We start from the raw sequence: 27,742 nt of genomic DNA on the forward strand, positions 1-27,742 counted from the left end.
TGTGTTTGCAGACTGAACACAAAGTGTGCTTGGAAGTTCTTCTACTCCATAGAATAAGAATTCCTGGCACAGTGGCTCATGCCTGTAGTCCCAGCACTTTGGGAGGTTGAGGTGGGCAGATCACCTGAGGTCAGGGGTTCAAGACCAGCCTTGCCAACATGGTGAAACCCTGTCTCTATTAAAAATACAAAAATTAGCTGGGCAGTGGTGGCGCATGCCTGTAATCCCAGCTACTCGGGAAGCTGAGGCAGGAGAATTGCTTAAGCTGGAGGTTGTGGTGAGCCAAGACGATGTCACTGCACTCCAGTCTGGGTGACAGAGTGAGACCCTGTCTCAAAAACAAAAGAAAACAAGCCCTACAGAAAGGAACATCTTTAGTCCTGTACCGTAAAATCCAGGAGGATTAAGCAACTTGTCTGATACCATATTCCTAATAAGTCATGGCTGTTGTGTCTGGCTTCTGGTAGTGATACCACTGTGGGGAGAGCTGGGATGTCTGTTAGACAGTGTGTGAGCAGGGCACATAAATGGGTTCAGTGAGAACTTCCTGTTCCCAAGTATTGATCAGATAGTGCAGCCTTTCTGCCACTTCTGTATCTCCTCAACCAGCGTATTTGGGAGGGTGCTGGGAGTGCGATAGGCTTTGGAGGGATAGATGGAGTGGTGACAAAAATGTATTTAAAAAGCATAGAATTTTGAGTATGAACATAGGGAGGGAGAAAATATAGCCTTAGCAGTGAGTTCTGCTGTGTAGAGGGACATTTCTTCTCTTGTGCTATTGGAGCAAAGCTTTCTTCAGCAGGTGGATGATTCAATCTAGTATAAGTATTTGTCTGATTTACAGAGACGAAAGAAACCTTACTTGGAAGATAGTAATGGCTTCCAAACCTTGCTGTACATTGCAGTCACCTGGAGAGCTCTCACAAACGTTCTTAAACCTAAAATAGAAAACTCAGGTGGGGGTGTATCACCAGTGATTCTGATTACTGGTTCTGGGATAGGTCCCAGGCTTCGGCAGTGGGGGATGTTTCCTAACTCCCCAGGTTTTCCTAATGTACAGCCAAGGTTGAAAACTGGTTTATTTATCTTCAGCTGGGGTGTCTCAGGTTCTTGGCCCAAAGTGTACAGAGTTTTGAAGGCCTGACTCCTGCAAGAGTTGTTCGTCATAAACTCATGTGACTGATGTCATGTTCAGCTGATAATTTCTAACTATGCATGTGGGGTTTTTCTTATTTTTTTTTTTTTTCTAAGAGTGACCAGTCTCAGTTAAAATCATGGGAAAAATAAGATGGCTTTTGCTTTATTGAGGAAATACTATATATTCTGGGGTGCGGAGGAAAGGTTGCAGAAGTTTATTTTAAATCATTCCAATCCCAGCAGTTTAATATGAAATTGTGTATGTATGCCTATAGGAAAAAATTCTCTAATTAGCTGGAAGCTTTTTAACAAAAGAAAGATACCTAGGCCTGAGGCATATTTACTACAACCAAGAATACTTCTGAGAACTTTCCAAATTCTATATCTTCTTTGATAGTTTGTTTTCAGCAGATTCTCAGGTGGCAAGATTTTTTTCCCCCTGTGCTGGGGAGGTTCACTTATCTCTCTCTCTTTTTTTTTTTTTTTTGGAGGTGAGGTCTCGCTCTGTTGCCCAGGCTAGAGTATAGTGGTGTGATCACAGCACTTGCTAAAGTGTTGACCTTCTGGGGTCAAGTGATCCTCATACCTCAGCCTCCCAAGTAGCTGGGACTAGAGGTGTGCACCACCACACCCAGCTAATTTTTATATTTTGTGTAGAGACAAAGTTTAACCATCTTTCCCAGGCTGGTCTTGAACTCCTGGCCTCAAGTGATCCACCCGTCTCAGCCTCCCAAAGTGCTGGGATTACAGGCATGAGCCACTGCACCTGGCCTCATTTATCTCTTAAATGTTCCTCACTAGTCCCTTTATATGAATTTCTGACACAGATCCTGGCTGGGACTCTATTTTGTGCTGATCTCTGAGAGCTTACTTATGACAGCTCTGTAGTAGTATGGCACCATCCTGAAGTGTTCTGGTGGGAGGCCTCAGAGCCAGGCCTCATTGAAATGGAATGGAATGGGAAAATATCTTTAAGATTATTTTGTTGTAATGAGAAAATTGTCTTGTGAAATTTTATTGAATAGGCAGCATTTGGTCTTATGTAGTTACATTAGTGTTCTCCTGTGTACCTAGTTTCCTGGTTTGAAAGAACAACAGGAATTCTGACCTCGGAAGGCCTAGCCTCAGACACGTCGCTGATTTGTGTTATAGAAGATTTCTTTGACACTGCGTTGGTAAGGATGGGATGGATGCCTCACTGAGCAGATGCCATTGGTAATTGGCAGGAATCTTCAAGTTATTTATAAAACATGGTTTTCTATAATATGTAAGTTTTGTTAAAAGACTCACATGGCTGGGCGCGATGGCTCACGCCTGTAATCCCAGCACTTTGGGAGGCTGAGGTGAGTGGATCACCTGAGGTCAGGAGTTCGAGACCAGCCTGGCCAACATGGTGAAACCCGTCTCTACTAAAATACAGAAATTTGCCGGGCGTGGTGGTGGGCGCCTGTAATTTCAGCTACTTGGGAGGCTGAGGCAGGAGAATTGCTTGAACCTGGGAGGCGGAGGTTATAGTGAGCTGAGACCGCACGGTTGTACTTCAGCCTGGGAAACAAGAGTGAAACTGTCTGAAAACAAAAGACTCTCATGTTTTATTATTAGAATATTATTAATATGTGACATAGTAAGAAACAATATATATATAACCAATGTTAAAAATGAGAGGTGATTTATTATCATTCAAATATATTAGTCACCCGATTGAGAGTGATATGCACATTTTAACGAAGTGATTAAGGCCCAAATAGGCTTTCTCTAAAATACTTTTCTTCTGTAAAGTCAATGCCTGCCTGTTAGAGAAAGTTAACACTAATACATTCATGTTATAGTTTATCATGCTGTTTTAAAATAATACGAGCTTTACTTTTTCTTTCTTTTTGTTAGATTATTTCCAGGAGTAGTAGTGAAGGTGAGTATATTATTGGCTACTAATTGGCTATTAATTTTTCATTAATAGAATATTCTGGCACAAAGAAAAGTGATATGTAAAAGTAAAGTGAGTTTAAACATTTTATTTGGATTTATTGACCACCTTATGGTCATCATAGTGTCATTTGGAAATGCATTTCATTGTAGAAAAAAGTCTTGTATTTGTCTGAGAAACGTTTTTATTTCGCTGCTCCTGACATATGGCTAGCTCTGTTCAGGTAATGGAAAGTCACTTTTGTCATTCACATATGCAAAAATTTAGCTACTACTGATTTAACTTGGAGCTGATTCAGATGCCTTTCTCTTTCAAGAGTGTAAAAGGTGAAATTTTAGAAACTTTGGAGGATAGATTGATTTTGTTCCATTTAGCTCAAATTAAAGGTAATTATGCTGGGTGTGGTGGCTCACGCCTGTATTCCCAGCACTGTCAGAGGGTGAGGAGGGAGAATTGATTGCATCCAGAAGTTCGACACTAGCCTGGGCAACATAGTGAGACCCCCATCTCTATAAGACATTAAAAATTATTGGGGTGTGGTGGTGTGCACCTGTAGTCCCAGCTACTTGGGAGGGTGAGGTGGGAAGATCACTTGAGCCCCAGGGTTTGAGGCTGCAGTGGGTCATGATCGTGCCACTGCACTCCAGCCTGGGTGACAGCGAGATCTTGTCTCAAAAAAAAGTAATTTGACATTTGAATTATGATACCATGGATTCAAAGATGCACTTAAATATTTAAACATTTTGGAAATTGGAGCCATCTTGATAGGTCATTTTTCTATGTTGCATGTTTTTAGTTTTCTTCTGAAAGGCTGTCATTAATTGACACTACATTCTGCAATGGATGGTATCTGGTAGTTGAGGAAATTCAGTACCAGAAGCTTAAGCATGCCCTGTGCTTGGTTGACTTTAAAACTTGGTTGACTTGGTTGGTCCTCATAATTCAAGTCAGTGGTTCCAAACATTTTCAAGTCAAAGTTTTATGATCGTCACAATGATAGTTACTGTCTTTAAAACTGGTTGATAAAATGCACAGTGGTAAACTACTTTGATTTTTGTAAGATTTTAAAATAAACTTGCTTTGTATTAATCCCACCAATATGTATATACTGCATATTTGAAAAACGGTGCAGATGTGAGCTATATATTCACTCTACGGTCATTGCTTGGTGCATTTATGGATTCACATAATGCTATAATGACTTTCATTGCCCCTGGTAGAGGAAACACTGTTCTAGATGACTGTGTTAGTCCGATTAGGCCGCCATAACAAAATGCCATCAATTGGGAGGCTAAGCCAACAGACATTTATCTCTGGAGGCTGGGAGTAAGAGATTAGGGTACCAGCGTGGTTGCATTCTGGTGATGGCCTCTTTCTGGCTTCTTGCTGTGTGCCTACATGGTGGGCAGAGACCTGGCTTCTTGCTGTGTGCTTACAAAGTGGACAGAGAGCCAGAGCTCTTTCTTTTTCTTCTCTCTCTCTTTTTTTTTTTTTTCACACAGAGTCTCACACTGTTGGCTCATACTGGAGTGCAGTGGCACGTTCTCAGCTCACTGCAACCTCTGCCTCCTGGGTTCAAGCAATTCTCCTGCCTCAGCCTCCTGAGTAGCTGGCATTACATGTGCGTGCCACCATGCCTGGCTAATTTTTGTATTTTTAGTAGAGATGGGGTTTCACTATTTTGGCCAGGCTGGTCTTGAACTCCTGACCCCAGGTGATCCACCCACCTCAGGCTCCCAAAGTGCTGGGATTACAGGCATGAGCCATCGCGCCTGGACTGAGCCAGAGCTCTTATAAGGGCACGCATCCCATCATGAGGATCCCACACTCGTGACCTTTATCTGAACTTCCCTTACCAAAGGCTGCGTCTCAAATACCATCACATTGAGGGTTGAGGCTCCAACATACAAATTTTCGGAGGGACACGGTCCCATCTATAGTAATGGCGATTTGTACTTGGAGCCCACTCTGGTCACCTTAGTGGGACTGGCCTCTCTGAAGTGACGGGTTTTCACATGTGGCCTTTGACAGTTGTCTTGTGCGAGTTTTATGCCCAGGCTCTGCAGAGCTAATGTCTAATCCTTCTCTCTGAAGTAGAAAGATGTTTTCACTGAATGTTTTCCCACTTCCTTCTGCAATTGACACAATTACTCCTTCCTTTTTGTTCTGAAACTTATGTCTTATTTATTTTTATGATTCTTTTGTTCATGTTCTGCTATGTGGATTATGACTTTCTTTCACAGTTTATCCCTCTCTAGTGATTTGAATGGCTTATGTCCTACTTTTATTTTACCGGTAGTTACCCTTAATTTAATTACTAACATCAAAAAATCATGGTACCTTATTTCTTCTTCTTTGTATATGACAACAAGTTTAATGTGTTAAAGAAATATAAGAGTATTAGGCTGTGGGAGGGACATGGTCAGAGCTTTTCATCGTTTGAAGATGTCTTTCTGGCTTTTATACGATATTACTCTCACTTTGCAGTCTGTGCCCCTTACAATCCTGTTGCATTATCTTCTGATATTAAGGGTTGAATGCACATTTATTTTACATGGTTCTTGGTGACTTATTTTGAATCCAAATCTTACTTTGGCTCAGGCAAATTTGTTCTTTGATACTTTTATTACAGCAGAGTTTCTCCATTTTGGCAATATAGGTATTTTGAACTGGGTAATTCTTTGTCGTGGGTGCTATCCTCTGCATCAGAGGGTGTTTGGCAGCATCCTTGGCCTCTATCCTCTAGATGCCAACAGCATCCATCCCCACGTCATGACAACCAAAAACATTTCCAGACATTGCTAAGTGTCCCCGGTGGGGCAAAATCATCTCTAGTCAACAACTACTGAGGTAGAGTGCTTTGGGTGTATTTAACAGAATATCTAGTTCAAATAGGCTTAAATGATAAGGACAACTTACTGGCTCAAGGGACTGAAAAGTCCAGAGGCGGGCAGTTTGGAAATAGAGTGGCTGCGCTCCATTTCTCTGCAGCCCTTTCAGTTCTGCCTTTCTCAGAGTCTAGTCTTTGCTTTCAAGGTGGTTTCCCCTGTTGGTTGCAACCAGAACTTTGTGCTTCCTGGTTCACATCTGGGGGAGAAAGTTTCATTTTCCTCAACCAGCAAACAAAAGCCTTAGCTTTGCTCTGATTGGATGCCTTGCCCTCCCGATGAACCAGTCACTACGAAAAGATAAATGGGCCACCTCTGCCTAGTTTAAGCCAGTCCGGATTTACCCCTGGAACTGATCAGTCTCACTCAAATAGCACAACTGCTCCATAACAGAGGAGTGGGGAAGGATGGTGGGGAGATCACCAAAAAGTCCATTGTAGTTACTTTCTGTTCCCTCTTTGTAAGATTATCTGTCACATCTTTGTTTTTATCTGCATATGCATCTTTTCCTCACTCATTTTTTCCCCTGCATTTTGATAGCAGTTCTCAAGTTCTTGTTAGAAGAAGAATTAATTACCTGGCTTGAAATACGAATATTGCGAAACTTGAGAAAGTCTGCTGTAATAAAAGTATCAAAGAATTGATTTTCCTGAGCTAAAGTAAGATTTGGTTTCAAAATAAGTCACCGAGAACCATGTAAAATAAACGTGTGTATGCATGTGTGCACATGCTTCCAACCCTTAATACCAGAAGACAATGCAACAGGATTGTAAGGGGCACAGCCTGCAAAGTGAATTATATTGTAGAAAAGCTAGAAAGACGTCCTCAGTGAAAAGCTCTGACCATGTGTAGGAGTCATTTTCATACTCTTTCAAACATAAATTTGATTCTTTGAAATTATACTTTCAGGGAAAATTCAGATGTTGGATTCTTTCCTACTTAGCTTAGGATTCCTGGTGACAGAAAAGACTGTAAATCATTTGCTTCAACAGGAGGTGAGTTCCAAGTAACAAAACAGATAACAGTGGCTCCAGAAACCTTAGAGAAGATCGTACATAGGTCTCTGTTTTGTTTCTTCTCCATGAATGTCTTCTCAATTCCAAAAAGGGCTTGAAGACTTTTAACTGCATTTTGCACGGTGTCCCTCGGGAAGAGAGAAAAAAATTTCCTTTGTCAGAAGGCATGTGTCATCTTATGTAAGTGACTTTGTGTAAGTTACGTGCTGTGGTAAGGGTAAAATTTCTCATGATTGTATGACTTCAGTCTGTGTTCTACTTAGACCTGATTATGTCCATTCTCTCTTCGGTAAATGCTTTGTGCACCTATTATGTGTCAGGCACTAGGCTTGGTGATAAAGAGGGGCTGAGGTAAAAAGAAGACATTGCGGCCGGGCGCGGTGGCTCACGCCTGTAATCTCAACACTTTGGGAGGCCGAGGCAGGCGGATCACGAGGTCAGGAGATGGAGACCATCCTGGCTAACACAGTGAAACCCCATCTCGGCTGGGTGCGGTGGCTCACGCCTGTAATCCCAGCACTTTGGGAGGCCAAGGTGGGCGGATCACGAGGTCAGGAGATCGAGACCATCCTAGCTAACACAGTGAAACCCTGTCTCCGCTAAAAATACAAAAAAATTAGCCGGGTGTGGTGGCAGGCCCCTGTAGTCCCAGCTACTCGGGAGGCTGAGGCAGAATGGCTGAACCTGGGAGGCGGAGCTTGCAGTGGGCCGAGATCGCGCCTGCGCTCCAGCCTGAGGACGACAGAGCAAGACTCCGTCTCAAAATAATAATAATAAAAAAAAACCATTTCTACTAAAAATACAAAAAATTACCTGGGCATGGTGGCACACACCTATAGTCCCAGCTATTCAGGAGGCTGAGGCAGGAGAATTGCTTGAACCCGGGAGGCGGAAGTTGCAGTGAGCTGAGATTGCACCACTGCACTCCAGTGTGGGTGATAGAGTGAGACTCTGTCTCAAAAAAAATAAAAATAAAAAAATAAAAAGACATTCCTAGATTTTTCCTTTTTAATAATTATGAAGTATTTTTTTTTCTTTTTGCATCAACGTTGTGAGGCAAAATGTCTTCTCAGGCTATATTTTTTCATTGTGAGTGTGAACTAAATTAGTGACTCATGGGAGAATGTTAAGAGTACAGACCGTAGAGCCTGCGTGGCTTCAAATCCTAGTTTTGCCACTTTTGCCAGTTGTCTATGAGCGCAGCTCTAACTTCATCATACCTCAGTTTGTTTGCCTGTAAAATGGAGTCAAAGTAATACCTACTTGATAGAGTTATTGTAAAGGTTAAATCAAGCAATCCATGTAAAGCGATTAGCACATTATCTGCTAAAGAGGAAGTGCCCCAAGGTTTCCAGTAGCTACACTAATGGGGCATGGAATTTTGATTGCTTTTCAAGTGATGGATTTTTTGTTTGGGGGTGACCCAAAGTCACTGTTGCATAATTCTTGGAACATGAGATTTGGAGGTAAGGTTGTAATGTGTGACCATAGAAACAACAAAACCAGCACCATGTTTTGAAGTTGGAACCTGAACCTGTGACTGCGCTAACAATCAGCCAGCACGGAGGACATCACTGTGGCACATTGTTTACGTGGTGTGTGGCCACAGTGTAGGGCCTGAAATGGGTGATTTGTGAGCATGAAACTCACTGCCATCGTGTTTGTCCATTTAGTCTTTGCAGGATATAGTTTTTACACAGAATTTTTCCTAAACAAATTTTTATTTAATACGTTAGTGAAATCACTACTCTTAGTGGTGTATTTAGATTTGGAGAGCAGCTGATCTCATGTTTTCTCCTAAGTTTTCAAACTAATCTTTGAACACACTACCTTATTGTCGGTGTGTTCTGGAAAGTCTGGAATGTTCTGGACTTCAAGGTAAAACCTGCAAGTGTAAAATTAAGCAGAATTAATTTTGCTCAGTGGTACTGTTTCCTGGTTTCTATTTAATAGTAACAAGTCGAGCTGCTTCTTACAAGAGACTGAACTATCACAAGGTTTCTCAACAAATCTGTTCTTTAAAATGGGCATTATTTCAGGCATTAAAAGATCGACTCGGCCGGGCATGGTGGCTCACACCTGTAATCCCAGCACTTTGGGAGGCTGAGGTGGGTGGATCACTTGAGGTCAGGAGTTCGAGACCAGCCTGACCAACATGGTGAAGCCCTGTCTCTACTAAAAATACAAAACATTAGCTGGGTATGGCGGGCACCTGTAATCCCAGCTACTTGGGAGGCTGAGGCAGGAGAATTGCTTGACCCTGGGAGGCAGAGGTTGCAGTGAGTCGAGATCGTGCCACTGCACTCCAGCCTGGGTGACAGAGCCAGACTCGGTCTCAAAAAAAAAAAAAAAAAAAAGATCGACTCACACTTGTTAGCATTTATTTGAAATTCTGAGTGAATATACAATTCAAGAGTCTGCATTAGTTACAATAATGTAATAACTTAATCCTATTACATCTCTAAATTATTATTATTATCATTTTTTTTTTTTGTCGGAGTTTCACTCTTATTGCCTAGGCTGGAGTGCAGTGGCGCGCTCTCGGCTCACTGCAACCTCTGCCTCCCGGGTTCAAGCGATTCTCCTGCCTCAGCCTCCCGAGTAGCTGGGAATGCAGGCATGTGCCACCACACCTGACTAGTTTTGTGTTTTTAGTAGAGATGGGATTTCTCCACGTTGGTCAGGCTGGTCTCGAACTCCCAACCTCAGGTGATCCGCCCATCTCAGCCTCCCAAAGTGCTGGGATTACAGGCATGAGCCACTGTGCCCAGCCTAAATTAGTTTTTAAAATGAGATCAAGCAGCTCATAGGAAAGAATCACTGTCGTATCATTTCCTGCAGGCATCATACTGTGTAAAAGGACATATGCCCTCACAGGTTGGTGCAGTGATTATAAAACTCCAGAATTAATTTGATGAACCCTTAGAGATCATCACATTGAATTCACTTTACAAGAGGGAAAACAGAACCTCAGAGTGTATATGGTAGTTCTAGCATCTTAAAAAATAACGTCTAGGTCATTAATATATAAACTTAAGAAGGTTTTTCCATAAATATGTGTTGACGTTAAGGAAATTCTGATGCTGAATTTGAAATAGTTTCAGAAACATTTATTTTGGTTTTAAAGTTTAATGCCAGTATAGTAAAGTTTTACCTCTTGATGTTCACTTCAGTTAAATGTGATTTATCTAAATGTTTCAGGAAAGACCTTGCAAGGACGCTCTTGACTGTGGGTGGTAAGAAATTTTAGAATTTTCGGTATTAGAATATTAAATATTGGACACTGGGGATTTTATGAGCATCTTGGGACTGTGGGGAATAAATTATGGTTAAATTGAAGATAGGAATTAGGGTTTTATTTTGAATTTATTTTGAGAGATTTTAGCATGCTGAAAACTGTAAAGTATAATTCGTGAATACTCATTTACTCACCAGCCAGCTTTGTCAAAATTTAGCATTTTACCACATTAGCTTCAAGTATATTTTTAAAGAAAAAAAAACAGTGTCATGGATAAAGTCCCCTGTGTCCATGTTCCTCATCCCATTTCCCTCTCCTTGACTCAGATTTGTTTTTCGTTCCAAGCATATTTTTCTACTTTTACTCTGTAGATCCCTAAACAACATGCATTACCATTTTGCAGATTTTAAAAGCATTCTATAAATGCCATTCCTTGGGCTGCGACTCCCTTTTTACCCTTAGAATTGTTTGAAATTTACACATGTTGCGATATGTAGTTTTAGTTTATTTGCTGTGAAATACTACAAGTTATTTTGGGATTTTATTTTGTAGTAGAAACTTTTTTTTTCTTTTTTGATGGAGTTTTGCTCTTGTTGCCCACGCTGGAGTGCGATGGCGTGATCTCGGCTCACTGCAACCTCTGCCTCCCGTGTTCAAGCGATTCTCCTGCCTCAGCCTCCCAAGTAGCTGGGATTACAGGCATGCAACACCACGCCTGGCTAATTTTTGTATTTTTAGTAGAGACGGGGTTTCACCACGTTGGCCAGGCTGGTCTCGAACTCCTGACCTCAGGTGATCCACCTGCCTTGGCCTCCCAAAGTGCTGGGATTACAGGCATGAGCCACCACGCCTGGCCAGTAGAAACATTTTTAAGGCTGTTTGATGATTTGCTTTGGATGAGTATTTTAATGTATCTAAAATATAACACCCATAAATATTACTTATTTAAAAATTGTTATATGCCGACCTCTTGTTTAGATTTTTATTGTATTTCTTAAATACTGAATTTAAATGATTTTGGCTAGGCATGGTGGCTCATGCCTACAATGCCGGCACTTTGGGAGGCCAAGGTGGGCAGATTGCTTGAACCCAGAAGTTCAAGACCAGCCTGGCCAACATGGCAAAACCTTATCTCTACTTAAAACACAAAGATTAGCCAGGCATGATGACACATGCTTGTAATCCCAGCTTCTTGGGAGGCTGAGGCAGGAGAATCACTTGAACCCAGGAGGCGAAGATTGCAGTGAGTCGAGATTGGGCCACTGCAGTCCAGCCACCACTGCACTCCAGGGCGACAGAGTGGAAAAAAAAAAAAAAAAGAATTTAAATGATTCTAATTACTCCAGGATGCATCTTGCTGTGGTAACTTTTTATGACACAATGCTAGGCTTCTCAGATGGGTTTCTTAGAGCAAGTGCTAACTCTGGAACTCATTTTTTCTTTTGCTTTGTGCCCAGAATTATCTGTGTCTACTATGTTTTTAATCTCTAGATTATGACCAGCAGGTTGCTATTTCTGAAGCGCTGTGTAGACTGACGATTAAAAAATCAAGGGATGAACTTGTCCGTAAATGGTTTGATGATGAAGTCATTGCTGAAGCTTTCAAAGAAATTAAGGATCGAGAATTTGAGACGGTGAGATTCCTGGCCATGCGAATTTCTTATTAGCCAATATTTATTAAGCATCCTCTGAGAACTTTGCATTGGGCTTATGGGAGGATTTTTTTGCTTAAGTATGATTACACTGCCATTCTTAAACTTGTTTCTCACTTAGGAGAAACAACTTGAAGGCAATATGAACAGAATATTTGTGAGCTAGATATAGGGATACAGATAGTTTTTTTTTTTTTTTTTTTTTAGACAGAGTCTCACTCTGTTGCCCAGGCTGGAGTATAGTGGCGCAATCTCAGCTCACTGCAACCTCTGCCTCCTGGGTTCAAGTGATTCTCCTGCCTCAGCATCCCAAGTAGCTGGGATTACAGGCACCTGCCACCACATCTGGCTAATTTTTTATTTTTAGTAGAGACCAGGTTTAGCCATGTTGACCAGTCTTATCTCGAACTCCTGACCTCAGGTGATCTGCCCACCTTGGCCTCCCAAAGTGCTGGAATTATAGGCATGAGCCCACATGTCTATCTAGGACTTCTTTATAGGAGACAGAACTAGGTGAATTTGATGGATCCAGTTAAAAAAAAAGTCTCGGAAGGGTGAGCAATTTTCAATGAACCTTGAATGGTAGGAGAATTGAAGAAGAAATCAGAGCATTTTTGCCTTGCAGAAGGCAGCTGCTGTGATGGCAGGAGGCTGAAATGGACATGGCCTGGCAGAGGAGTATTATGGGGTGGTTGTGTTCTGAGCCGTCCAGCCTGTACAATTTGGAGAAATAATACTTTTTAGTGTCTTCTCTGCAACCTGGGCTTCCTGTGATTGTGTCCCCAAGCCGCATAAAAATAGCTTATGGCTTTGTTGTGTATTCACCTTCATCTTAAAATAGCTAAAACATTTTCCCTCTTCTTTTAAAAAGTTTTCAAATGAGGGTTAGACTCTTGTAGGAAAAGGTAAAATTCTCAATAACAGTACTCATGTTGACAAAACCTTTCTGGTCAAAATTCCCATATAATCAAGATTTTTATTAAATATGGACCTTTGTATTTCTTCAGACTCTGAGCCTACTGTCATATACTGCATAAAGTAATTATTTAGCCAGGATTCAGTATAATCTCAGTGGAAAGACCATGAGCTTTGGGGCTATCCCAAACTGGGTTGAACCTAGAGTTTGAGCCCCACCTCTCCAATTTATGGGATGTATGCATTTTGGCAAGGTAGTTGACTTATGAAGCCTGAGTGACCTCATGTGTAAAATGGGACTAAAGCCCACCTCAAAGTCTTGAGAACTTAATGAGAGAAACTGAAAGGTCCAGGGCTGTTGTGGGCACTCACATGTTAATTTCCTTTCTGCTGTTTGTCATTTCTCATTTGAAGGAAAATTTGATGAAAATAGAGAAATGTAATTATCTTGTTTCCAAAATCATTTCCTTCCCCAGAGCTATCAACTTCTCAATTGAATTGTTTTTTTTTTTTTTTCGAGACAGAGTTTCCCTCTTGTTGCTCAGGCTGGAGTGCAGTGGCGCGATGTTGGCTCACCGCAACCCCCACCTCCTGGGTTCAAGCAATTCTCCTGTCTTATTCTCCTGAGTAGCTGGGATTACAGTCATGTGCCACCACTCCCGGCTAATTTTGTATTTTTAGTAGAGACGGGGTTTCTCCATGTTGGTCAGGCTGGTCTCCAACTCCCAACCTCAGGTGATCTGCCTGCCTCGGCCTCCCAAAGTGCTGGGATTATAGGCGAGGGCCACCGTACCCAGCCCGAATTGCTTTTTTACATGAAAGGCGTACACTGCTGATGTCTATTTACTGCTGAATGGCAGATCAGGAGCATAAGGAGTGTTGACCAAAACAGTCAATCCTTGCTAACAAAAGGGAACAAAAACTTGGATCTGTGTCTCTTTGTTTTTAGAATGTTGGGGGGCAACAAATTTCTTCTGAGAGCTGTTGGTTAGGAGAACTCTAATAATAGTCTTTGTTCTTAGAACATATGCTAGGAGAAGACAGTGAGATAGAGAACTCTCCCAAAAAGGAAAGTTGGCAGCAGATAATACACCCAGATCAACCCAAAGTTGATAAATTGTATAGATTTGTGGTTGGTTTGTGCTGTGCAGGTGTTAGGGAGGTGGATGCCCAATGGGTTGGTCAAATATTGTAACCTAGGTCATCAGTGAGATGTATTTATCTTGCTTACGCTTCTGACCCAGTGAAACATAACCAGGCATTTAACTTTTGGAGACCAAAGTATTCCTCAGCTGAAAATCTAATGGCTGCAGGGAGCAAAGGTTCCTTCTAGAAACATGATCCTGGAACCTCCTCTTTGTGGCATGAAGTATTGTTAACATATAATAACAAATCCTTATAAAGTCTCATTGATGTTACTGCATCCTGGTCATTTAGAAGCAAACACTGGCCTCTGTATGCTAAGGTAGTATTAACTAAGACATCCTGATTTTTTTTCTTAATAAAAGAGTTTATGTCATTTGCTTTGAAGGACAGTAGACGTTTTCTCAATCACCTAAACAACAGACTCGGTGACCAAAGAAGGTAAGTTGTGTCTCTGAGCATTATTGACTAGTTGTATTCTGAAAATGTCTAATATTTTAAAAGAACAGTTTAGGGTCTGTTTCATTTTAGGAGAGAACATTGGGTACATCATTTACAGAGTATACTGAGTTATCCATTGAGTAGAAACCTGAGAAGATCAGACCGTTTCTGCCTAGTGGCTTTTTGGAGTGTGTTTAAAAATTACTTCTATCAGTTTTATTATATTTGTGACTTGGGGTATTTTAAAATAATACATTCTTTAAAGAGTTCATAGACTTTATGAAGAACAATTTCCTGACTTGAGGTTGCTGGAAGTAGTTGTTTCATGAACAGTTAAGTCCTTGGTCAGACAATATTTGCTAAATTCACTCCTTTTGTTTGGGAATCTGGCTGAGTAACTGGGTTGAGATATAGTACTAGTAAACCTGGCTTACTGACTGCCAGATGGAGATTTGAAATCTATAGAGACCCATAGTAGGTCTCCATTTGCAGGCTTGAAACCCCCTATCATACTCTGTACGAGGAGAGTTAATGGCATACTCTAGTTATAAGTGCTTGTTGCGGAACGTCTGTAGATGTGTTTAAGGTTCATTCATATTTTATTTTTTTAATTGTGAGGTATTTTGCAGGGTGTATTCATTTCCGTGTATTGCTGCTTTTGCTGATGAGCATGAGGTATGTTCGTCTCACTTGGAGGTCCTGAGGGTGGTGTGCAGTGAAACCAGGAGTTAGGTTTATGTGGTTAGATCAAACTTTTGCTCTCATAACTCAAAAGGGCTTTTTAAAAAAGGATGCCAACATCTTGTAATGACCTCAGTTCTCAAACCAATTGTACCATACCCTAACCAGAATGCATTACCAGTAAGTTTAAGGGCTCTACTGTTACTACTGGAAAAAGGAATTTTAGGGTCTGTACTGTGTACATGAGGACAGTTATAGGAAGCTTGCCTCATTTTACCCTATTCATGGGTAACATAATTCATGCCTAGACTGGGGTAAAAAGGATGATTTCCTTGCTTCTTTCCTTCCAGTTTATGCCCCGTCCTCTTATTCTCAACAATTGGGGCCACTGTCCTTTCTCTCTCTCTCATTCTACCTTGCACTTTATAGTCCAAGGTTAACCAGTTTCTTCCCCACCCCCCATTTGGTTTCTAGAGGAACAAGGTCCTTCATATAAAAGGGCCCCAACCTACAGCATCTCAGTTTCAGGCTAAAATATTTAGAGGTCTTGGAAGCTTGACTTTGTTTGAGTGTCCTGGACCCTGTCTTCAGAATGTCCTCATTCATCATTTCTTTGTTTTGGGTTCAGAGTCCCCTTCTTGGCCTCTCTGAGCTAAACTTTCAAACTCATGGCTGCACTACACATTCCTTCTCTCTAGAACTGAGTCTGGTAGGCTGATTCCTGTGTCTCAATTCTGTGTATTTTCCCTCTGGTTGTCTGAAGATTCTGCTCTCTCTTTGGTTTTCCTTCTTTCTATGACATCCAAATTTCCATTCACTTCCATCAGGGCCCTTACCCTGACCCTTACATTGGCTTCCAGGAGCATGTATTGTGGGTGAAAGCCCTCATTCACCTCTGTAGCTATTAAAAGGTAGACATGTATGATACAAAGGAAAGATGTCCAAGAAATACAACTTATTAGAAAATTGGATTGTAGAATAGTAAGTCTAGTGTTTTATCTGTTGTTGGGGAATAAAAGCTTTCTATATACTTTTTTTTTCTTTTTTTTTTTTTTGAGACAGAGTCTCGCTCTGTCACCCAGGCTGGAGTGCTGTCACGTGATCTCGGATCACTGCAAGCTCCGCCTCCTGGGTTCACGCCATTCTCCTGCCTCAGCCTCCCGAGTATACTTGTTGATATATGTCTAGAAAACATCTGGGAGGAAACAAAGGCATTGTTACTGGTGCCTGTGGAAAGGTACTTATGAAAAGCTGAGGGGCAGAGAAGATGTTTACTGTTTCTATGAACACCATACTGTTAGAATCTTTCTTCCCCTGTTTTAACTATAAGCATCTATTTATTTTAGAATAATTAAAATGAAGGAAATTTGAAGTCTTCAAGTCTTAGCTCTACTCTAATGATTGGAAGATAGATGGCAAATCACTCATATTTGGTTATAGTATCTTCTTTTCTAGAAGTTTCCATCCATATGCAGTGTGGCTTGTTACTGATTCAACATAGAACTGTTTTCTCCGTGATTTTCATTAGAAAAAAATTGTGTGGATAGAATCATGTGACACATTTAAATATCTATTAACTATGCTAAGGATAGTGGGATTTTTGGAGGGGTGAGGAGGAAATGGCTGAGTTCTATAAAATTGAGATCCTTTTGTTTTACACAAAAGAGTCAGTCAATAAAGAGAGGCCCTATAATGCTAGGATAATGCTGTTCCAGGAAAAGCACAAATTCTATTTTCAGGGGAATAATGTTCATCTGACCCTGTAGCATGATTTTTATGTGTATAATTCATGGTGAAATGATCTCTTAACAGATGAGAAAACCAGCGGATGAAAAATTAGATAAATTTTGGATCGACTTTAACCTAGGAAGTCAGAGTGTCACTTTTTATATAGACAATGCTGAGGTAATGATGTTCGATTCTTGATTAGAACTAAGCCTTTAGAGATCATTTTTATGTAAGTATGTGTTTTGCACTCATGAATTTCACTTATTTATTTTCCCAAGAATACTCTATGGGACTCAGTGACACTTAAGAAGGAAGCGGTGATGAATTTCAGCATAACAGGTAATATGATACATTTAAACAACCCATGTCCAGTTCCAAATATTATTTCTGTTGTATTTGCAGTGTGTATTTATTTAATTCTAGGGCATATTTTGACCATGACTTGAGGTAGGAAGGCTGTATGGTATGATAGAAGGTGCGCTGTCACAGGTTTGTGACTTCTGTGCTTTGTGACCTTGGGATTAAATTATTTGTCTAGTTTTTTCATTTTAAAAATGTTTATTGATCCTCACAAAATTAAAAGTAGAACTACTATATGATCCAGCAATCAATTAACAATGCTTTTCCCCAAAGTGCTGCTTTGGTTTGAAAGAGTCTGATGGGGAGAGGAGAACATGTCGTCCTAGGTTCCTCTCTTGATAAACCTAGAACATCAGGTAGTAAACTGTGCTTAGTAAGGAAGACATCAAGCAAGAAGGGACATGGCTGTCAGGAAATGAAGGTGCCTGCCCCCTCCATGGAGATGGATTGCCAGGCTCTCTTGTAACTAGTGGTTAGGATCAAGGGCTTTGCAGATCAGAGATTTTGATTTGCATTCCCCTGATCATTAGTGATGTTGAGCATTTTTTCATGTTTTCTGGCCATTTGTATATCTTCTTTTGAGAATTGTCTATTCATGTCCTTAGCCCTCTTTTGTTTGGGATTTTTTTTTTTCTTGCTGAATTGTTTGAGTTCGTTGTAAATTCTGGATATTAGTCCTTTGTCAGATGTATAGATTGTGAAGGTTTTCTCCCACTCTGTGGGTTGTCTGTTTACTCTGCTGACCGTTCCTTTTGCCATGCAAAAGATCTTTAGTTTAATTAAGTCCCAGCTATTTATCTTTGTTTTTATTGCATTTGCTTTTGGTTTTTTGGCCATGAAATCCTTGCCTAAGCCAATGTCTAGAAGGGTTTTTCCAATGTTATCTTCTACAATTTTTTTTTTTTTTTTGAAGTGGAGTTTTGCTCTTGTTGCCCAGGCTGGAGTGCAATGGCGCGATCTTGGCTCACCACAAACTTTGCCTCCCGGGTTCAAGCAATTCTTCTGCCTTGGCCTCCTGGGTTGCTGGGATTACAGGCATGCGCCACCATGCCTGGCTAATTTTTTGTATTTTTAAGAGAGATGGGGTTTCTCCCTGTTGGTCAGGCTGATCTTGAACTCCTGATCTCAGGTGATCCGTCCACCTTGGCCTCCCAAAGCGCTGGGATTACATGTGTGAGCCGCCGTGCCCGGCCTATCTTCTAGAATTTTTATAGTTTCAGGTCTTAGATTTAAGTCCTTCATCCGTCTTGAGTTGATTTTTGTATAAGAAGAGGGATGAGGATCCAGTTTCATTCTCCTACATGTGGCTTGCTAATTATCCCAGCACCATTTGTTGAAAAGGATATCCTTTCCCTACTTTATGTTTTTGTTTGCTTTGTCAAAGATCAGTTGGCTGTGTGTATTTGGGTTTATTTCTGGGTTCTCTATTCTGTTCAATTGGTCTATGTACCTATTTTTATACCAGTACCGTGCTGTTTTCATGACTATGGCCTTGTAGTATAGTTTGAAGTCAGGTAATTTGATGCCTATAGATTTGTTCTTTTCGCTTAGTCTTGCTTTGGCTATGTGGGCTCTTTTTTGGTTCCATATGAATTTTTGGATTGTTTTTTCTAATTCTGTGAAGAATGATGGTGATATTTTACTGGAAATTGTATTGAATTTGTAGATTGCTTTTGGCAGTATGATCATTTTCACAATATTAATTTTACCCATCCATGAGCATGGGATGTGTTTCCATTTGTTTGTGTCGTCTATGATTTCTTTCAGCAGTGTTTCATAGTTTTCCTTGTAGAGGTCTTTTACATCCTTGGTTAGGTATATCCCTAAGTTTTTTTTTTTTTTTTTTTTTTTTTGGAGATGGAGTCTCACTCTGTCACCCAGGCTGGAGTGAGTACAGTGGTGTGATCTCAACTCACTGCAACCTCTGCCTCCTGGGTTCAAGTGATTCTCCTGCCTCAGCCTCCTGAGTAGCTGGGATTACAGGTGCCTGCCACCACACCCAGCTAATTTTGTATTTTTAGTAGAGACCGGGTTTCACCATGTTAGCCAGGCTGATCATGAACTCCTGACCTCAGGTGATCTGCCCAACTCAGCCTCCCAAAGTGCTGGTATTACAGGCGTGAACCACTGCACCTGGCCCATCCCTAAGTTATTTTATTTTTTTTGCATCTATGGTAAAAGGGGTTGAGTTCTTGATTTGATTCTCAGCTTGGTTGCTGTTGGTATGTAGAAGAGCTACTGATTTGTGTACATTAATTTTATATCTGGAAACTTTGCTGAATTCTTTTATCAGTTCAAGGAGCTTTCTGGAGGAATCTTTAGAGTTTTCTAGGTATACAATCATTATCATCAGCAAACAGAGACAGTTCGACTTCCTCTTTACCAATTTGGATGCCCTTTATTTCTGTCTCTTGTCTGCTCTGGCTAGGACTTCCAGTACTATGTTGAAGAGGAGTGGTGAGAGTGGGCATCCTTGTCTTGTTCCAGTTCTCAGAGGGAATGCTTTCAGCTCTTCCCCATTCAGTATTATGTTGGCTGTGGGTTTGTCATAGATGGCTTTTATTACATTGAGACATGTCTCTTGTATGCCGATTTTGCTGAGAGTTTTAATCATAAAGGGATGCTGGATTTTGTTGAATGCTTTTTCTGCATCTATTGAGATGATCATGTGATTTTTGTTTTTAATTCTGTTTTTGTGGTGTATCACATTTATTGACTTGTGCATATTAAACCATTCCTGCATCCCTGGTATGAAACCCACCTGATGATGGTGGATTATCTTTTTGATATGTCATTGGATTCAGTTAGCTAGTATTTGTTAAGAATTTTAGCATCTATGTTCATTAGGGATATTGGTCTGTAGTTTTCTTTTTTGGTTATGTCCCTTCCTGCTTTTGGTACTAGGGTGATACTGGCTTCATAGAATGATTTAGGGAGGGTTCCCTCTTTCTCTATCTTGTGGAATAATGTCAGTAGGATTGGTACCAATTCTTCTTTGACTGTCTGGTAGAATTCTGCTGTGAATCTGTCTGGTCCTGGACTTTTTGGTGTTGGTAATTTTTAAATTACAATTTGAATCTCGCTGATTGTTATTGGTCTATTCAGGATATCTGATTCTTCCTGATTTAAGCTAAGAGGGTTGTATCTTTCCAGAAATTTATCCATCTCTTCTAGGTTTTCTAGTTTATGTGTGTAATGGTGTTCATAGAAGCCTTAAATGAACTTTTGTATTTCAGTGGTGTCAGTTGTAATATCTCCTGTTTCATTCTTACTGAGTTTATTTGGATTTTCTCTCTTCTTTTCTTGATTAGTCTTACTCATGGTCTATCAATTTTATTTATCTTTTCAAAGAACCAGCTTTTTGTTTCATTTATCTTTTGTATTATTTTGTTTCAATTTCATCTAGTTCTGCTGTGATGTTGGTTATTTTTTTCTGCTGGGTTTGAGTTTGGTTTGTTCTTATTTCTCTAGTTCCTTGAGGTGTGACCTTAGATTGTGTTTGTGCTCTTTCAGACTTTTTGATGTAGGTGTTTAGGGCTATGAACTTTCCTCTTAGCATTGCCTTTGCTGTATCCCAGAGGTTTTGATAGGTTGTATCATTGTTGTCACTCGGTTCAAAGAATTTTTAAATTTCCATCTTGATTTCATTTTTGACCCAGTGATCATTCGGTAGCAGGTTATTTAATTTCCATGTATTTGCATGGTTTTGAAGGTTCCATTTGGAGTTGATTTCCAGTTTTATTCCACTATGGTCTGAGAGAGTGCCTGATATAATTTCAACTTTCTAGGCCAGGTGTGGTGGCTCACGCCTGCAATCCCAGCACTTTGGGAGGCCAAGGTGGGCAGATCACCTGAGGTCAGGAGTTCAAGACCAGCCTGGTCGACATGGTGAAACTCTGTCTCTACTAAAAATACAAAAAAATTAGCCGGGCATGGTGGTGCATGCCTGTAATGCCAGCTACTTGGGAGGCTGAGGCAGGAGAATCACTTGAACCTGGGAGGTGGAGGTTGCAGTGAACCAAGATTGCACTACTGCACTCCAGCCTGGGTGACAGAGCAAGACTCCATTTCAAAAAATAAAATAATCATAATAATAATTTCAGTTTTCTTAAATTTATTGAGGATTGTTTTGTGGTCTTCTCATATGGTCTATCTTGGAGAAAGTTCCAGGCGCCTGTTGAATAGAATGTATATTCTGCGATTGTTGGATGGAATGTTCTGTATATATCTGTTAAGTTCATTTGTTCCAGGGTATAGTTTAAATCCATTGGTTCTTTGTTGACTTTCTGTCTTGATGACCTGTTTAGTGCTCTGTGGAGTATTGAAGTCCCTCACTATTATTGTGTTGCTGTCTCATTTCTTAGGTCTATTAGTAATTGTTTTATAAATTTTGGAGCTCCAGTGTTAGGTGCATGTATGTTTAGGATTGTGATATTTTTCTGTTGGACAAGGCCTTTTATCATTATATAATGTCCCTCTTTGTCTTTTTTAACTGCTGTTTCTTTAAAGTTTGTTTTGTCTGATATGAGAATAACTACTCCTGCTCGCTTTTGCTGTCCATTTGCATGAAATGTCTTTTTCCACTCCTTTACCTTAAGTTTATGTGAGTCCTGATGTGTTAGGTGAGTCTCTTGAAGACAGCAGATGGTTGGTGAATTCTTATTCATTCTGCAATTCTGTATCTCTTAAGTGGAGCATTTAGGCCACTGTTAGTGGCCTATGTTAGTTATTGAGATGCGAGGTTAGTATTGAGATGTGAGGTACCATTCCATTCATCATGCTACTTGTTGCTTATATACCTTGGTTTTTGTTTGTAATATTGTATTTTTGTTTTATAGGTCCTGTGTGATTTATGCCTTAAAGAGGTTCTGTTTTGATGTGTTTCCAGGATTCAAGATTTAGAGCTCCTTTTAGCAGTTCTTGTAGTGGTGGCTTGGTAGTGGCAAATTCTCTCAGCATTTATTTGTCTGAAAAATACTATCTTTTCTTCATATGTGAAGCTTATTTTCGCTGGATACTAAATTCTTGGCTGATAATTGTTTTGTTTGAGGAGGCTGAAGATAGGGCCCTAATCCCTTCTAGCTTGTAGGATTTCTGCTGAGAAATCTGCTGTTAATCTGATAGGTTTCCTTTATAGGTTACCTGGTGCTTTTGTCTCGCTGCTCTCAAGATTCTTTCCTTTGTTGGGAGGCTGAGGCTGGAGAGTGGTGTGAACCCAGGAGGAGGAGCTTGCAGTGAGCCGAGATCACGCCACTGCACTCCAGCCTGGATGACAGAGCGAGACTCCATCTCAAAAAAAAAAAAAAAAAGAAAAGAAAACCTGATGACAGTGTGCCTCGCCGATGATCTTTTTGCGATGAATTTCCCGTGTTCTTTGTGCTTCTTGTATTTGGATGTCTTGGTCTCTAGCAAAGCCGGGGAAGTTTTCCTTGATTATTCCCCCAAATATATTTTCCAAACTTTCGTATTTCTCTTCTTTCTTGGGAGTGCCGATTATTCTCACGTTTGGTCGTTTAACATCATCCCAGGCTTCTTGGAGGCTTTGTTCATATTTTCTTTTCCTTTTTTCTTTGTCTTTGTTGTGTTGGGTGAATTCGAAGATCTTGTCTTCGAGCTCTGACTTTTTTTTTCCTTTTCTTTTTTTGAGACAGAGTCTCGCTCTTTTGCCAGGCTGGAATGCAGTGGTGTGATCTCAGCTCACTGCAACCTTGGCCTCCTGGGTTCAAGCGATTCTTATGCCTCAGTCTCCTGAGTAGCTGGGATTACAGGCACGTGCCACCATACCCAGCTAATTTTTGTATTTTTAGTATAGACGGGGTTTCACCATGTTGGCCAGGATGGTCTTGATCTCCTGACCTCGTGATCCGCCCACCTTGGCCTCCCAAAGTGCTGGGATTACAGGCGTGAGCCACCATGCCCGGCTGACTTTCTTTCTTCTACTTGTTTGATTGTATTGCTGAGACTTTCCAGAGCATTTTGCATTTCTGTAAGTTGTCCATTGTTTCCTGAAATTTTGATTGTTTTTTATTTATGCTATTTCATTGAATAGTTCTCCTTTCACTTGTATGATTTTTTTTTTTATTTCCTTACATTGGGCTTCATCTTCCTCTGGTGCCTCCCTGATTAGCTTAATAACTAAACTCCTGAATTCTTTTTCAGGTAAATCAGGGATTTCTTCTTGGTTTGGATCCATTGCTGGTGAGCTAGTATGATTTTTGGGGGGTGTTAAAGAACCTTATTTTGTCACTGTACTAGAGTTGGTTTTCTGGTTCTTTCTCATTTGGGTAGGCTCTGTCAGAGGGAAGGTCTAGGGCTGACTGCTGTTGTTCAGATTCTTTTGTCCCATGGGGTGTGCCCTTGATGTAGTACTCTCCCCCTTTTCCTGTGGATGTGGCTTCCTGAGAGCAGAGCTGTAGAGATTATTATTTCTCTTCAGGATCTAGCCACCCAGCAAGTCTACTAGGCTCCAGGCTGGTACTGAGGGTTGTCTGTACAGAGTCCTGTGATGTGAACTGTCTATGGGTCTCTCAGCCATGGATACCGGCACCTGTTCTGGTGGAGGTGGCAGGGGGGTAAAATGGACTCTGTAATGGTTCTTAACTTTGGTGGTTTAATGCTCTATTTTTGTGCTGGTTGGCGTTTTGCCGGTAGGTGGTGATTTCCAGAGAGCATCAGCTATGGTAGTGTGGGGAGGAACAGGCGGTGGGCGGGGCCCTAGAACTCCCGAGAGTATATTCCCTTAGTCTTCAGTTACCAGGATAGGTAGGGAAGGACCAGTGGATGGGGGCAGGATTAGGAGTTTCTGAACTCAGACTCTCCTGGGGTGGGTCTTGCTGCAGCTGCTGTGGGGACAGGGGTGAGGTTCCCAGGTCAATGGAGTTATGTTCCTAGGAGGATTATGGCTGTCTCTGCTGAGTCATGCAGGTTGTCAGGGAAGTGGGGAAAAGTCAGCAGTCACAGGCCTCACCCAGCTCCCATGCAATCCAAAGGGCCGGTCTCACTCCCACGGTACCTCCCACCCCGAAAAGCACCAAGTCTGTTTCCAGGCAATGGGTGAGCAAGAAAGCAGGGGCTTTTAAAGGGGACTGGGCATGAATGGCACGTAAGGGAGAGAGTGAGGAAGTGTGGGGTCTTCATGACTTGCTTTGATGTCTTATCCATCAGGTGGTCTGGCTGGTGCCATCGTGGGCAGAACTAGGTTGTATATTGTTGTCTCAAGGCAGTCTCCTGGTGGGGAGAATCTCAGGGGGTGCCTGGTTTGGTTCAACATTTGTTCCTTAGAATTTCTTTTTCTTTTTGTTTTGTTTTGTTTGGTTTGGTTTGGTTTTGAGACAGAGTCTCACTCTGTCACCCAGGCTGGAGTGCAGTGGCGTGATCTTGGCTCACTGCAACCTCCGCCTCCTGGGTTCAAGCGATTCCCCTGCCTCGGCCTCCTGAGTAGCTGGGATTACAGGTCTATACCACCATACCCAGCTAATTTTTGTATTTTAGTAGAGATGGGGTTTTGCCATGTTGGCCAGGCTGGTCTGGAACTCCTGACCTCAAGTGATCCAACAGCCTCGCCCTCCCAAAGTGCTGAGATTACAGGCATGAGACACCCTGCCTGGCCTCCTTAGAATTTCTAAGCAAACATATAGTTAGATGAGCTTGCAGCACAGAGAGTCCCTCATGGAAAGAAGGTAAATATTATAATTGCATTCCTTTTTTTTTTTTTTTTCTTTAACTTTTAAGTTCATGGGTACATGTGCAGGATGTGCAGGTTTGTTACATAGGTAAATGTGTGCCATAGTGATTTGCTGCACGGATCATCCCATCACGTAAGTGTTAAGCCCGGCATCCATTAGTTATTTTTCCTGATGTTCTTCCCCAACATACCCAGGCCCTAGTATGTGTTGTTCCCTGCAATGTGTCCATGTGTTCTCATCATTCAGCTCCCACTTATAAGTGAGAACATGCGGTGTTTGGTTTTCTGTTCCTGTGTTAGTTTGCTATGGATGATGGCTTCGAGCTCCATCCATGTCCCTGCAAAGACATGATATCATTGTTTTTATGGCTGCATAGTATTCCAAGGTGTGTATGTACCACATTTTCTTTATCCAGTCTATCATTGATGGGCATTTAGGTTGATTCCGTGTCTTTGCTATTGTGAATAGTGCTGCAGTGAACATAGGTGTGCATGTATTTTTATAATAGAATGATTTATATTCCTTTGGGCATATATCCAGTAATGGGATTGCTGGGTCAAATGGTATTTCCTTCTCTAGGTCTTTGAGGAATCACCACACTGCCTTCCACAATGGTTGAACTAATTTACACTCCCAACAGTGTAAAGCATTCCTTTTTCTCCACAACCTTGCCAGCATCTGTGGTTTGACTTTTTAATAATAGCCATTCTGACTGGCATGAGATGATATCTCATTGTGGTTTTGATTTGCCTTTCTCTGATGATCAGTGATGTTGAGTTTTTTTTCATATGTTTGTTGGCTGCATGAATACCTTCTTTTGAGAAGTGTCTGTTTATGTCCTTTGACCACTTTTTTTTTTTTTTTTTGAGACGGAGTCTCGCTCTGTTGCCCAGGCTGAAGTGCAGTGGCGTGATCTTGGCTCACTGCAAGCTCCGCCTCCTGGGTTCACGCCATTCTCCTGCCTCAACCTCCTGAGTAGCTGGGACTACAGGCGCCTGCCACCACGCCCGGCTAATTTTTTGTATTTTTTAGTAGAGACGGGGTTTCACCGTGTTAGCCAGGATGGTCTCGATCTCCTGACCTCATGATCTGCCCGCCTCAGCCTCCCAAAGTGCTGGGATTACAGGCGTGAGCCACCGCACCTGGCCTACAGAATTTTTTCTAAGGTGTTTCTGTCTCTTCTTCAAGTGGAGTCCGTTGAAATGGTGGTAGATTATTCCATTTTACACATTTGGGACAGTGAGTTTTATTTTCAATTTTAGAAATAAGTAGAATTTCAGAGAGAGAGAGAGTGAATATTGTGCTTAGTATATTTGGGAATAAATTATCTGTTGCAGATGATAGCCTTGTGTAAACAAAATGCTCTTAAAAAAATTGAATTGCAGAAGACAAAACTATCTTCATTTCTTTGCTGCTAGGGTAAGTTACTTCCAATGTTTGCAAGATCAACCACTTAATTGTGTAGTATGTGTATATGTGTAAATACACGTGTGCATCTAAAGGACAATTTCAAAGTAATGTTATTTAATATGATTTCTTTTCAACTTCTTACCACAGAAAAATCTGGACAAATACCCTAGCATAGTTATTTAAAATGATAAAATTTTAAAATAAAACATTGAAGTATGTTGATATGCATTGATATTCCATATTTCCTCTTAGAAACTGAGAAGATAAAGATATTTATCATTTACCTGAAGAATCCTGTGATTATCAGTTACAAAGAAGTCATGAAAATAGAAATCCATTTTGATTTGCAGTTCAACATATCACAAGCTTCCATTCAAGCTTTAGGAGAAGACAAACAGGTGGCAGGTTTCATTCTTTTGGATTATTTAAAAATGTTTTAGTATGTTTCATGTCTATTAAATGTCCTTGTTGGGTTTTGATGTGAATATTTGATCAAGCAGAAAACCTGGTCTTTCGAGTGCTGTGTGAAAAAGAGTTGAGAGTTCTAGATTTAAATCCCAGTTTTCCCTTTTGATGGGTCATTGTCTTGAGGTAGGATAGAAAGCCTCTTTGTTCCTTGAAATGCTTTATTCTACTTAGTGTGAACAGCTGAAAGGTTTTCTAGGATAATATCAACCTGTTACCACCTTCTTCCTGGAGTCCCGAGGACACTGGCATTTCTGTCTCTCTCAACTCCCCCGGACCTAGGGGGAGTGTATTAGTCTGTTCTCATGCTGCTAATAAAGACATACCAGAGACTGGGTAATTTATAAAGGAAAGAGGTTTAATGGACTCCCCAGCCGGGGAGGCTTCACAATCATGGTAGAAGGCAAAGGAGGAGCAAAGTCACATCTTACATGGCGGCAGGCAAGAGAGTAGGGAAATTCCCCTTTATAAAACCATCCGATCTTGTGAGACTTACTGTCAGAACAGCATGGGAAAGACCCATCCCTATGATTCAGTTACCTCCCATGGGGTCCCTCCCATGACATGTGGGAATTATGGGAGCTACACTTCAAGATGAGATTTGGGTGGGGACACAGCCAGACCATATCAGGGAGTCATTAGGAATAAAGTTTCTGAGGGACTTTTTCCACAGTTGTACCTGTTGGTCTTATCTTGTGGAAATGGTCTGTACTTCTCTAGACTGCTGTGGTCTCCAACTCTCTCTGTTTCCTATTTATTGACAGGAACAAGAAACCTTTCTGTATCACAGATGGTAGACAAGGCAAAGAAATTTGTGACAAAAGGCAAAAAATACTGTGGTAATGGCCCATAGAAAGTTGAATTAAGAGCTCAGAGACCAGATAAGGAAGTCTTAGGCCGGCTTTCTTTTGGTTTGAGTTATATATGAAGGTGTTTATATGTAACAAAGTGCTCTGAAAATAGTTTCCAAAAACTCACCTTATTTTAATGACATGGTCTTCTTACAAAAACGCCATTTCATGGTTGAGGATGAGGATGAGAAATAAAGGGGAAATCAGT

At 41.0% G+C, this 27,742-nt stretch overlaps 1 protein-coding gene across 2 annotated transcripts in view; it reads left to right on the forward strand.

Annotated features, from left to right (window-relative positions):
- The window catches only part of SYCP2L (synaptonemal complex protein 2 like), an 85,080-nt gene that overhangs the window by 8,738 nt on the left and 48,600 nt on the right, over positions 1–27,742 (forward strand). For both annotated transcript variants that reach the window (XM_032141098.2, XM_058432622.1), the window contains 11 exons: positions 2,212–2,312; positions 3,022–3,046; positions 6,859–6,944; positions 7,057–7,145; positions 10,167–10,201; positions 11,695–11,837; positions 14,302–14,354; positions 14,984–15,029; positions 16,848–16,940; positions 17,042–17,102; positions 26,471–26,616. In XM_032141098.2, the coding sequence (XP_031996989.1) occupies positions 2,212–2,312; positions 3,022–3,046; positions 6,859–6,944; positions 7,057–7,145; positions 10,167–10,201; positions 11,695–11,837; positions 14,302–14,354; positions 14,984–15,029; positions 16,848–16,940; positions 17,042–17,102; positions 26,471–26,616 (878 nt within the window). The remainder of the gene's footprint in view (positions 1–2,211; positions 2,313–3,021; positions 3,047–6,858; positions 6,945–7,056; positions 7,146–10,166; positions 10,202–11,694; positions 11,838–14,301; positions 14,355–14,983; positions 15,030–16,847; positions 16,941–17,041; positions 17,103–26,470; positions 26,617–27,742) is intronic.

The sequence above is a fragment of the Hylobates moloch genome, unplaced genomic scaffold, assembly GCF_009828535.3.
Source record: "Hylobates moloch isolate HMO894 unplaced genomic scaffold, HMol_V3 SCAFFOLD_20, whole genome shotgun sequence".
NCBI lineage: Eukaryota > Metazoa > Chordata > Mammalia > Primates > Hylobatidae > Hylobates > Hylobates moloch.